At 35.6% G+C, this 13,639-nt stretch overlaps 1 protein-coding gene across 26 annotated transcripts in view; it reads left to right on the top strand.

Moving 5' to 3' along the window:
* Positions 1 to 13,639, top strand: part of NOX4 (NADPH oxidase 4) — a 148,530-nt gene that overhangs the window by 75,925 nt on the left and 58,966 nt on the right. For 21 of the 26 annotated variants that reach the window (XM_084975630.1, XM_084975634.1, XM_084975638.1 and 18 more), the window contains one exon: positions 9,997 to 10,057. In XM_084975630.1, coding sequence (XP_084831756.1) covers positions 9,997 to 10,057 — 61 coding nt within the window. Of the gene's footprint in view, positions 1 to 9,996; positions 10,058 to 10,949; positions 10,971 to 13,639 lie in introns of all 26 variants that reach the window. The other 5 variants (XR_014814878.1, XR_014814876.1, XR_014814877.1 and 2 more) reach the window with 1 other exon arrangement.

Genomic DNA, 13,639 nt, shown 5'->3' with positions numbered 1-13,639 from the left:
TATTTTAATAGACTGTGCCAGTGTAAGGAAAAATCCAATCTATAAAATATACATTGATCACAAATTCAGTCGCTTGAATTTCATCTCATTTTTAAAAATGGAGTCTAAGCTTTTAGACCTGAAAATGCAAAAAATTGGGATGACAAGAAGGCACAGAAGCCCTATAATATTTTTCATAATTTCAGTCAAAGTAATGCTAAGTTTTGAGTACTGATTTAGTTAGAAACCCGAAGGTTGGAGTTTTCATTACTTAAAGTGCTTCAACACTTCTTTTACTTGACCTTGACTTTGCTACACAAGGAAGGCATGCCAATTTAATGGGCTTTTCTAGGAAGTTGTGATTATTTTCTGCTATAGCACTTGCATTCTGTCAGGGTGCAGCCAGCAGGCACATGTTTGCTGACAGAGGTTGACGGAGATCAGAGGGCACTGTGTAGTGTCAGAACATAGATTTTGGAATCCTGCACAACTGGGGTCGGAGACCTGGATCCCCCACTTATTAGTACCGTGACCTTGGACACGATCATCAACACACTTACTTTTGGTTCACCTCTTTATAAAACAAGGCGCGTCCCTGAGGAGCTCTGAATATGAATTAAAAATATAATCAAATGCTAAGCTTGGTGCCTGACATACAGTAAATCCTCAGTCAGTTAGAAGTTGTTATGGTTTTTATTTCCAATTATGGCTGGGTAATCAAAAGAGTATTAAACCGAATTTTTTATTTTGTTTCATTCTTTGACGTACAATAACTGACTCAACTCTGGCCACAGGCTGGTTTAGAAAGAGTCACTTCAGGGACTGGGGATTTGCCTCTTGTGGTTACTAGCCCTTAGGATGATGATGTTTCAGGTTGGGTTTCCAGACCGGGAGTGGAGCAGATCTGCGAGAGGTTTGCTGGGAGGTGTACTTAGACAACACCTGGTAAGGGGTGAGGGGCTAAGAAGGTGAACTGGCACATGGTCTCAGCAGAGGCCTCAGCAGGTCAGACAGGAGCTCTGCAGGTAAAAGAATAGTTTAGGGCTATCCTATCTTGAAGCCAGACGACAAATCTTTGTGCCCCCCAATTATAGTTCTTGGATTTGATGCGTAGACCTGGGTTGGGGAGGTTTTCTTCTGTGGATGGCAGTTCCTGGGGAGGGTGTCAGTTGTGAGCTCTCAGCAGCAGGGAGATTGGGGAAATGGGGGTTTTGATCCTGGAAATGAGCAAGAAGGGGAGAGGAGAAGACCTGAATAGTGCACCAGTTTCTACAACAAATGACACTTTAAATAGATGTATTTAAACGTATATATTTACGTACCTATACAGATATGAAATGTATATTAAAATATATGTTTTGTGAGATAGTTCGATTTTTAAATTTTTTATTTTTAATGGCTTCCCCCACAGCATATGGAAGTTCCCAGGTCAGGGATTGAATCTGGGATACACAGCAATACTGGATCCTTTAACCCACTCTGTCATGGCGGGAACTACAAGATAATTCTCTTTTTAATACCTAAAAAATTTGAGGCACATATAATTTCCAGTTTATCTAAATTCATCGAACTTTAAAAATTTGTAGTCCAAACACCAGATTTATTTGTTTCTTCGGTGATTATTGGGGGAAGGAGGTATCTAAAGCATAAATTGTTTAAAGGATCTAAGATACCCAGTAACACAATTGACAAAGTTGGAACCCAAAATTGGGTTTTCTGATTCTTCTCCTTCTTTATTAGCTTAAAACCTGGTTTGAGTTTTCATTTTGTTTTTCGGCTATGTAGTAGATCTCTAAAAGTTTTTTTCTAGCTGTGTGCTGTAATTGTCAAAGTTTAGATATTCCACCAGAACAAATCTATTAATGTATGCTCTCATCTAATTTAGATATGCAAACCAGAGAAGATTTTAAAAAGTCCAAATTTAAGAAAGCATGAAACCTACTGCTTACTACAACATTTCTTAGTAGTGTTTAGCTGAGGTGATATTAATTGGTTTATTTTTCATGGATTCTCAAATAAAGAAAAAAATGCAGAATCTGCTTTTTTTATAGTAGTCATTGAAGTTTGCATAAATATCTCTACATCCTTCCATTATTATTTTTATTCAGAAACACACATGTGCTTTCCTGACATCTGTATTCTACGTTATGTGATTCATTATTTTTAAACTTGGAGAACCTGATTTCACATATTTTTCCATGAGTCACAGGAAAGTCTAGTTGTTAGTTTGTTATTGTCTGTATTTTTACATAGCATTCCTGCACTTGCCGTCATTTTTCTGCTTTTTGTTTTTAATCTCTCAACCAGTCTCTTTGGGAATAGTCTTTCCAGTTTTCAATGAAAACCAGACAAGGATGACTATGGATTTCTTAAGACTGGCAAACTATTTTTGTTATTATTTATTTAATTCCATGGGTTTAAATATAACCAGGAAGTCTGCATCAGTTGTTTTGATCTTAGGTCTTGATCTCATCTATTTAACTCTTAAAAACTGCTTTTCTCTAGGGTTTCACAAATCTTTTGCTTGGCTGGCTTAGAACTCAGCTGGGATAGATGATAGTTTAGCAAGATGATAGTTTAGCAAGGCAACAGTGTGTCTTAATGTGAGAGCAGACACAGTGGTGGAAATTGCTCCAGAAGGTCACCAGTGTTCAGGAAATTTAACAGGGCATCTGAATTCTCTGAAAATTAGACATTATCTAACAGTTCTAGTTTGACTTTTTTCCAGGAGAAAAGAAAATATTCCTTTGGTGCCTAATGTGAGCCTTCACCATCAATATGAACTTAAGTATTCAGAGCGAAGCTGTTGTTTAATATTAAACTTGATTTATTCAGTTGGTGGTTTGGGATGCATCCTTTTACCAGGGTACCAAAGAGAAAATGATGATTCAAAGCTCCTTTCTTGACTTAACATCTTCTTCCAGCTACTGCCACATTTCTCAGTTCTTAAAGTCCTTTCCTCTTATTCTCTCTAAAATCCACCACCTTCTGCCTATACCACTCAAACATTTCTGAGGTCAACAATGACCATGTTATTGCTAAGTCCAAGGTTATTTATTAGTCCTCAAAAGCATTGACCTCTCAGCACCATTTTGCACAGCCAATCACTTGCTTTATTGACATATTGCTTTCATTTTGCTTCCAGGATCTCCACTCACCTTGTTTTTCTTATAGGTTTCTGAGTACTTTCTGGTCTTGTTTGCAGTTCCTTGTCATACCCTGACATCTAAAGATCAGAACAGTCCAGTGTCCACTCCTTGAACTCCTTTTCCTCTCCCCTGAAGTCATTTCTGTGGTGATCTTATCCAGTCTTAATTGATTTATCTGTATGTTATCATCTCCCAAATTTCTATTTCCAGCCCAGGCCCCAGCTCTGAAATTCCAATTGTCTATATCCAGTTGTTTACCAGAAACTTCCACTTGGATGTCTAATGGACATCTTAAATTAACACGTCTAAAATTGAACTAGTCTTCAGTCTTCCAGCCTCTTCTACCCACCATCTTCTTCCAGTTTGTTTAATGCCAACTCAGTTGTCCAGGTTGCTAGGGCTGAAAATCTGGACATCGTTCTTGACTTTCATCATTTAAAAAATATACCCAGTCAACAATCCACTCCCAAATTTTCTTGGCTCAACCTTCAAAATATGTCCACCATTTCCACAGCTGCCACCCCTGATGGTGTGGAATCTACTACCAGCTGGATGGCCTCCTATCTGATCTCCATCTGTCTGCCCTGCCCTTATTCTCACCTATTGTTTAATCTTAATAAGCAGCCAGGATGGTTATTTGAAAATGAAAATTAGATCATGTTATTTTTCTGTTCAGAAATCAGGCAGTTTTCACCTTGAGTTATACTTGATACCTCCTGACTTGTATCTGTGTGTGTGTGTGTGTGTGTGTGTGTGTGTGTGTGTGTGTGTGTATGAAAAGGGGAGGTCAGAGGTGAGTGTGTCTGGAATACACTGAGGAAAAGGAAGGGGGTAGGAGATAATCTCAGAGAAGTCCTGGGGAGTCAGATTGTGTAGGTTTCATATGACATTGCAAGGGCTTTGGTTTTTACTTTGAATGAGGAAGGAGCCACGGGAGGACTTTTGGTAGAAGAAGGGAATGATCTGGCTTTTTAAGAGAGTCACTCTGGGTGCTATGTTACAATTAGATGAAGAGAAGAAGAAGTAGAAGCAGAGAGACCAATTAGGAGGCTGTTGTGGTCATCCAGTTGGAGTGTGATGGTGATTGGACCAGGGTTGTGACAGTGGAGCTAGTGAGAAGTGTCAGGTTATTAATACATTTGCAAGTTAAAGTTAGCAGGGTTTTTTGGTAGACTGGGTATATGATGCGAAAGAAATACAACAGTCAAGTTGTGGTTTTCTTGGTCTGAGCAACTGGTGCTGTATTAATGGGGGAGGAGGTGCTGCGGGGAGAGCAGGTTCTGATGAGAATTGGTAGAACTCAGTTTCGGATATGTGAATGTGTGGTGGCACTTAGTCTGCTTTCATTAAATATTTGCTGAGCAAATGAATAACATCTCAGCCCTACTTTCCATAGTATAGTTTATTCCTGCATCTTGAGCCCTTTCTGTCCCATCTCTTCTTATCCTTCTTGTCTTTGGGTTTGTAGGGGCGTAGTTGCCTGGCTTGTGCTTGGGGTGAGGTGAATCCAGGGGTCAGTTTGTCCCATATACTGACATGGGCACAATTCTTCCTTTTGTAAATTATTTTTTTTGGCCACACCTACAGCATGTGGAAGTTCTTGGGCCAGGGATCCAACCCACACCACAGCAGTGACCCAACCTTCTGCAGTGACAGTAACAGATCTTTTACCCAGTGTGCTACAGGAGAACCCCATTCTTTTGTTAAAATTGTAAGCCCAACCCTAGCTTTCTTCTGTTATCACCAAGACCTGAGTTTTTCCGATGTCCTGTGGGAAAGATGGGTTTGCCTGTCAAGGTGATCCCCTTTTTTGAAGGTTGTGGGATTTCAGCTTTGGTTATTTTTTTCAATCAGTTCCCAAATCACAGTTCATCTTTTGAAAGGTGTTGACACCTCTCCATTGTTGTCATTCCCTGTTAGCATTGATATTGCCATCTGTACTTTATATTCCTAAATGGATATTCTAGTGTTTTGCTTTTTTGAGAGAATTGTGAAAATGCACACATGTCATTGAAGTAGCAAAAATCTCATTTCCATACTTTTCCAGGATCTTGCTGCTTAATACATAGCATATTTCTCATGCAAATATGCAAATAAACGCTAATTTTTTTCCTTCAAGTAAACAAGTCAGTGTTGGAATGTGATATTTTTTGAAATGTTTAGAGTCATGATGTTGCATTAATTGTGATGGATTTTATGCTCCTGGCTCATTATTTCCTCTCTTACCTTTAGAACAGTCCTCATTTGTGAAATTCCATGAGCTCCTAGTATAGTCTGTGAAACTTTTTAATACTCGCTACATATTTGTTGAATGTTTGAATGAACGGTAGAAAAATTGCCCATTGTTGAAGTTCTATTCATTCTCAGGTTAGTTCTTTAGTATCTTATTATCTGATATTCGGGTCCACACCTATTAAGGGATGTATGATAGAAATAGTTAGAAATAGTACTTGATCTCAAGGCACTTACAGCATATTAATAGAGGAAAAAATTACACAAAATTTAAGAGTTAGACTGTAATGAATGGCATAAAAGGCAAGTAATTTGGAGTTTCAGGGAAGTGAGGAATTTTTGTAATGGGAAATGAGAATTTCTTCATGAAAGTGGTGGCATTTAAAGAATTTTTGTAACAGGGGAAATCAGAATTTCTTCATGAAAGTAGTGGCATTTAAAGAATTCCTAGTGTTCAATATGAGAAAGAGGAATTAAGTCATTCAACACGAGTAGACTAGTAAGTGGGGAAATGAAGAGACAAGAAAATGTACTAGTTGATCCATGTTGCATTAGTTGGATTAGAGAGAATCAAAGAGGGATAATGGAATATAAAATTGGAAAAAATTTGGGACAAATATGATTGGTCATAGGCTGTAGGAAAGAAAGAATGTGCCTGTTTTTCCATGGGAGGACACAAAAGGTTAATCACTAGAAGATTGCTGTGATCAGACATTTTCGTCGGTAATATTATTTGAAAGGGCTTGAAAATTGATTGAATGCTGGCAGGAAGAGAAATACTTGTTATTATTCTGAGTTCTGATTCTTTGTTCTGGTAGGATGTAGGTTCTATGTCTAGACCTAGGGGGATCAAGAAAAGATAATCTGGGAAATAAGGTAACAGCAATTTTAGAGAGATTACATTTAGAGTGAATTTCAGGTGGAAATAGTCTAGCAGGCATAGAAAATGTGAAACTAGAGCTTTGGAAAAGAGGGTTAAAAAGAAAGGCCTGATAATAAAGATTAAAGAACATCGTATTCTGGGGTCGTTTTCTTAGGTTTAACAAATTCGTAACATTGAAAATGTAATATATTTTTTAAAAGTAATATTTAGTATAGTAACATCCATTTTAGAATTGTTTTCATTCCTGCAAAGCTCTTGATCTAAAAACAAACACATTGTGGCTTTTAAATTTATTTTCCACGTTGAATAAATCCTTGTGCAGTGACATCACTTTTACATTTTGTTCTCAAATGTAAGATGATTATGTAATACCTGTTTATATTTCTGTGGAACTATTATAAAGTCATTAGTCATTTGAGCACATTAAAAACCCAATGCCATTTTGAACAAATAATTTGCAGGAAAAGGTTGTTTTTCTCCAGGATATCAAAGTACACATTCCTCCAGGTCTGTTGTAAATTCTGTCACTTTATTTTCTTCTCTTTAAACTAGATGGCTAATATTCTGATATTTATGTTAACATCAACATTAGCCAAATTCCATTCTCTTCATCTAGGAAACTTAGAGAGACTAAAATAAGACTCAACAATGTTTTAATGTTTATATTTCAAATTAAACATTTAAAGTAATAACATTAAAAAGCCTAGGAATACATTTAAAAAAAAGATGTGTATAAAATGAGTTATTTTCTGCCTTCCATTTTACTCCCTAGAAATTAATATTCTTAACAGTGTATTATAATATTCTCTTCAACAATGTATTTCTATGTATAGAGAAAAACACTATTATCTGTTTTTGTTTTAACGTGAACTTAGCTACACATATCACCCTGCAACGTTTTTAATTGAAAACTTAGCATATTTTTATTAATATTCTAAGAGGAACAAGATAGCCATAGATATGAATATTTTATTATTTCTTCCCTTTGAGAAGTTTTCTAAACACTTTTATTTATTTTTTAAAAACAGAGTAAATTTTACTCTTGTAACCAAATGTACATATAAACACTTTTTAAAAGATAGTGAAACAACATTAAATAATCACTACACTGTGCTTTAAACATTAGTGAATCTGAACATTATTTGTGCAAAGCTACTAAATTCCGTTCCTAAGATTTTCAGTCCATGTTTCAAACCACACATGCTGAAGCCATTCTCTGTGTTATTCGGTGCAGGCCCTCCTCCAGTTTGCGGCTGATTGGGTAAAGGCTCTGTTAAAATCTGTCTTCTTAATTCCCAGCTCGTTTGAACAAATACTGATAATTTATAAAGACAGCATTCCCAAGAGTTTGAGAGAAACAACACTGTGTTTTGTCTGTTCACAACCAGATCAGCTTTAAAAGCTGTCCTGATACACTTGGCTAGTGCTTAGAAGAGGGAGGTTTATAGGTTCCCATAACACCTGAGAGAATGTTAAACATCATATGTGATTATCTTTTACAATGTCTGCACTGAAAAAAAAAAAAGAGATATGAATATCTGGCAAAATATACATTTTCCTTTAGAATACATTATAAGATTAAATCAAGCCAGATGCACACTCAAACATACGAAGACTAACACCTTGTTCCGTATTCTGTCGTCTTGGCTTAGATCTTCTTTCCATAACCTAAGATTTAGGTTACAGTAAGGGAGACGTCAAGAGACTGTGGCGAGTCAGACTCCTGGCTTAGAACTCTGTTGGGATTCTTGCTTTCTGGAGCTACAGTGTTGACTGCATGAAGGCTCTGGTCAACCTTAAGCAGCATGAAGTGAAAGCGAAGGGTGGTTTTTACTCATCACCTCATCTTATTTGGAGATTCACTAATGATAAAAACTGATCCTTGAGTTATTAAAAACTAGACTGTAAATAAATAATTAACTATTAGAGTCACGATTATAAAGAAAATAATATTTTAATGATATAAATAATGTTTAAATAATATAATTTTATAGTGTATTTGCTTTATTTTCATATTTTAAACTGCTCTTAGTAGTAATACTCCTATTAGAAACATTAATTGTGGAATAGTAGTTTGGAAAGTCCATGTTACAATAATTCTCAAGCCTGAATATGTGCTTTTTAGTTTGGGATTTGTCATGAATAAATGATTAATACCTAACTTTTAATTTAGGGTTTTCATTGATTTCCAAGCTCTCTTTGGAAGAGTTGTTTACAGATGTCCGTGGTGTCTTCACCTTCCTTTATTTCTTTTCCTTAGAGCATCCTTATTTAACCTATATTAATTGGTCAACACAGTGAGTCTGAGGATCTTTCGCTTTCTTTATGGCATCCATTCTTTATCACAGGGCCTTCAGGGCCATTGCTGTTTTCTTTAATCTGTGCTTCACCTTCAGCCCATATTTCCTCTTAATTCATATTGTTGTAGATTGACTCTTCTCAGCATCAATAAATCCTTTTTTTTTTCCCTACTCCATTTGATTTTTCATACAATCCTTATCCCTTTTCCATGTCTTTACTTTAGTGGAGACGGTTAAGAATGTCAGACAGACCTGTATCCAAACTCTGTCTTGTCTTTTTGCTGGTGGTATGATCTTGGACAAGTTTATATATAGTTAAGTCTCAGTTACTCAATTTCCTTAACCCCAAAATACAACTCTCCAAGGTCATTGCGAACTTTCAGAAACGAGGCACTTAGCCACTGCCTTTGGTACTTGGTCTTCAGTGAACACTGGGCAGTCATATGCACATGATTCCTTACCCATAACCCGTATGTTAGATGTATTTTCAGAATTGAGAATTTCAAAGATTTTAAAAAGGTATGCACATTTAATGTATTCCATAAAATCTCTGGCAAGATATGAGGCAGCATTCTTAAACAAATGGATATTTCTGTAAGAAAATACTTCTGTCTAAACTTTTATGCAGAAGTATCTGCCTCCCCTTACTACCATTCCATCGATTCAAGTCAGGTAGTACCACCAAATGGGTTATGAAAAAACTCATTTTCGAGAATTTTGGAATTGTAGAGAGGGATTGAGATTCTGTAAAATAAAAAGAGATTCCGTATTATTGTGAAATAAAAACTTATTCTCATTTGTACTATGTGGCTTTTTCTATATTTCCTAAACATGGGACCACAGACACGCTTTCTTACCTCTAGTATCACAACTTACTCCTCTCCCCAGGTAGCTTCACCACTTTACTCCAGATTTCTGCTGAGAATTAAGTGAGGGAATGAAATCAAGCTCTTTTTGTAGGAGTTTCTTCATTGGATACAGGAAATTCAGGTCACATTGATTTTTTTTTTCATTTCTCTAAAATTTATTAGGATGTGAAGAGTATAACAATATCTGCAGAGAAAAAGGCACTAAAATCATTAGTCTCCATTTCTTCCTTTGTGGTTAAAAGCTGTGTCCTCTTAAATATTTTAACTCAAAAGATACTTTAAAAAGATTTGTGGTTAGCTTTACTATACTGGCAGTTTTAGACTATGTACATTTTTTGTTTTATATAAATACATATATGTTTTTAGAGAAAACCATGTATATGTATACTGTCTTACTGACTGGTTAGCATCGCTTTTTTTCTCCTTTTAATGAGCATCAGTATAGATTTTTTTAGTTCATTCCTTTCTATTTGCTATTGATTTTGGAGATTTGCTATGAGAATAAAAGTAGTAACTAAACCACACTCCAGTAATACATAATTATTATTCAGAATTGAATCTAGTATTTTTTTATTCTTTTTCAGTGTCCTACTGAAACCAAAGCAACATTTGGGGTCCACCTTAAAATAGTAGGAGACTGGACAGGTATGTAGAACAGAGAGTTTTAAGATGTATGCTTTGAAAATAATGGATCATATAATAATTTGAATGTGTTTGAGTAGTGAAACTACTGGCATGTGTAGAAATGTGTATGTGTTCTCAAAAAGTCATTTTGTTTTTCTTCTTTGCTTGTATAGTTTTGACATTCATGTGCTTTTTCATCTTATAAGATGTGTTTTTGGAGTTTGAAAACCTTGGATAAAAGTAATTGTTAGGGAGTTCCCGTCGTGGCGCAGTGGTTAACGAATCCGACGAGGAACCATGAGGTTGTGGGTTCGGTCCCTGCCCTTGCTCAGTGGGTTAAGGATCTGGCATTGCCGTGAGCTGTGGTGTAGGTCACAGACGCGGCTCGGATCCTGCGTTGCTGTGGCTCTGGCGTAGGCCGGCGGCTACAGCTCCGATTCGACCCCTAGCCTGGGAACCTCCATATGCCGCCGGAGAGGCCCAAGAAATAGCAAAAAGAGAAAAAAAAAAAAAAAAAAAAAAAGAGTAATTGTTAGTAATGTATTACTCACTTGTTGTAAATCGTAGATTTCTACCTGCTTTTCAGATGTACTGGCAGTAGTGGGAACACGGAGATTTTTTTTTTTTTAAAGAAACGTAATTTTGAAATTAGTGGTTGGTTTTATTTTCAAAATAATCAATACTTGGGATTGAAATCACAAGAATCTTCCAGTTCTTACATGACCTTTTTGTGGTATTATCTATATATATATACCAACTCTACAATATTTTGAATAGTGGTCATTTATAATAGCAGGCCTATTGGTGATATTTTACTCATTTATTCAATAAATATTTTTATTATCTGAGAGATGCATTCTATTAAGAGTTCTGAGTACATAAAATAAACATTATTCTTTCTTATATTCCCTAGGCCCAACAGAGTGACTGACAAGTGAGTGCTAAGTAAATGTTAACTTGTTGGCTGGTTGTTTATGTTGGTTACTCAAAGGAAAGGATGCAGTTGTACATTAAAAATAATTTTTAATGGGCTGTTAAACTAAGAGTTGATTTGTGAAAACTATAGGGAGTCAGAAAAAGGCAGATTCAGTGTAACCTAGGGCCATAAGAGAAGCCTCACAGGGAAAGACAGAATTTGACCTGAACCTTGAAAATCAGGCAGATGAAGAAGAAGGTCATTTAAGCGAAATCCACAACACTGTCAAAATTTAGGGAAGGTAATGATTAAACCATACTTGAGAAGGGTGAGTCAACCAGGCTAGCAAAAGCTAAGAAGATACTGTTCTGGGGAGAAGCGTGGAAAAACCATTTAAGGTTGCTGTGGTGAAAATCTTGAGTGCCTTGACAAGATATTAGAACAACTTAGAGATGTTGGGGAACCTTTGAAGGCTTTGGAGCATCGTAATGAAAATGGTAGTGATAACTTGCTCATTGACTGACTTAGGCTGAAGGGAAGACTTATTGGCGGAGGAGAAGGAACCAGAGGAGGAGTGAGGTTGGAAACTGGGGACTAGAAGGAATGTATTTTCAAGCCCAGCTTAAGAAATTAGTACTGGAAGGGAGGAACTAATTTCTGTAAAATTCAGGAAAGGACAAGTTATTATGGAATAGGAAAGGGATATTTTAGGAAGGACAGTTGAAGGAGCTTATGTTATACAGTTAAAAAATAATAATGTGTATAAAATTCTTTGTAGAAAGGACATTCAGCTTGGAATTGGAGAATTGAAGAAAATGGAGAAAATATGCACTGTAGGATTAAATGGCCAAACAATGAAATTAATCCAAAAATCTTTGAGCAGTAATGACCTGTTTGGAATTATGAAAACTCAGGCTTAATCCACATTTTATTCATTTGATAGCATTCAAAAGAGACCATAATAGTCCATTGTTAGAAAAATACTGGTGTGGTGTGGAAATAATTCTCATGATAAGCCCAGTACTAGCTGATATAATCTAAATTGTTTTGCACTGTTTGACAAAGAATGAGTGAAGTTTTTCTCTGGTGTGCATCTCAATATAGTAAAAATTAGCCTCAGTAATGGATGGTAATTGATAGAATTCTATATCTGAAGGGAAATAGCACAATGAAGTCATAATTTAATTCATCAGGATAAGCAGAAACTTCGTCATGCCTTATTACTAGTTATTGTTACTGAGTTTCTTCATAAAATTATTGTCTATTGTCATTAGCTTATTAAAATATATTTTTATCTCATCATTTATTTTAATCTCTTGTGGTGGGAATACCTAACCATTTTAATTTTATTCTCCTGTGTCATTGAGGGAGAAACAAGACCATTCTATTCAGAGAGTTCAGTTCCAGTTAGATGCTTTTCAATTAATAGACTTACTTGGTTGTTGACTTTAAGTATTTGTTGACTTTGGAAAATATGTCAAGTATTCATGAAAAGAACCACTAAATAATTCTACTGCTACTTGGCACTTCAGTTTAAAAGAAGTTTTAGCTGTCTTTAAAAAAAAATGGAATTATAATTATGAAAGGAAAAATGGGAATACCATTGCTGATATCAAAAATTATTGATTTTTTATTCTAAAAGAATTGATTATTAGGTATTACTCAGTAGGAAGAACAATAGGTATAAAAGTCCCAAAGAAGTTGAGTATCAGAGGTTTAGTTCTCTAAAGTGACATAGAAATATTTTACAAGTACTTTTTCTCCCCTGAAATATATTCTCCTGGACAGGTCTAAAGAACAAGTTTAAGACGATTTCATAGGTTTAATACAAGGTTAATCAGCTACACTCAACTGTAGAGTGCCGCAGAAGCAAATGAAGAAGTTACATATAATATAGGACAAGGAGGAATCAAATTACATATTTGTTGCCTAGCTTTTTATTTTAACCAGACCTCTAGTTGCATCTCCTAAGTGTGTGACAGACTCATTAAGTATAGAAGGCTCTTCAAAATTCTTAAACACGATACAGATATTTTCTTTAAAAAATTATGGTAGAGGGGTATAGCGAATTATCCGAGCAGATTTCTCTTTGAATTGAATTAATATTTTGTTGCATTTCTAGAATGAGTCATACTTTCTGACTTAAAATATGTCGTCATATTTTGATTACCAGTTGGCTTGATTATCATTCTAACTATTCAAAATGTCTTGTTACTTTCCTCATTAGCTATCACTACTATTGAATAATGTCTCAGAGTTACACCCGTTATGCCTGTTGGTTATTTTAATGATCTAAATAGCAACTTACTCTAGAGAGATTTGAGTTTTATTGCAAAATATTATATACCTAATATACATATGTAATTAATCCAAAAATCTTATCATTTTTTCATTCAATTATTAGTGGATTAATGATGATTGGATAAACACGCAAAAAGAGCTCTCTGCATGCATCACATGATACTTTTCCTTGAAGCATGATTCAGTTCCCATATTGTACATTGATAAATTTTCCAACAATCAAAGATTATGGTTAACTTAAAAAAAAGTGGGAGTTCCCTCGTGGCTCAGAGGGTTAAAGATCCAGTATTGCCACTGCTGTGGCTCTGGTTACAACTGTGGCTTAAGTTTAGTTCCTGGCCCAGAAACTTTTACATGCCATGGGTGTGGCCAAAAAAATATATATA

This window comes from Sus scrofa, chromosome 9, assembly GCF_054392235.1.
Source record: "Sus scrofa isolate SSC_HxYL_T2T_F1_AM1 chromosome 9, Sscrofa_HxYL_maternal_Yorkshire_Landrace_v2.0, whole genome shotgun sequence".
NCBI classification, from domain to species: Eukaryota; Metazoa; Chordata; class Mammalia; order Artiodactyla; family Suidae; genus Sus; species Sus scrofa.
Note: the sequence above shows the minus strand (reverse complement) of the source record. Positions and strands in the feature narration are given on the sequence as shown.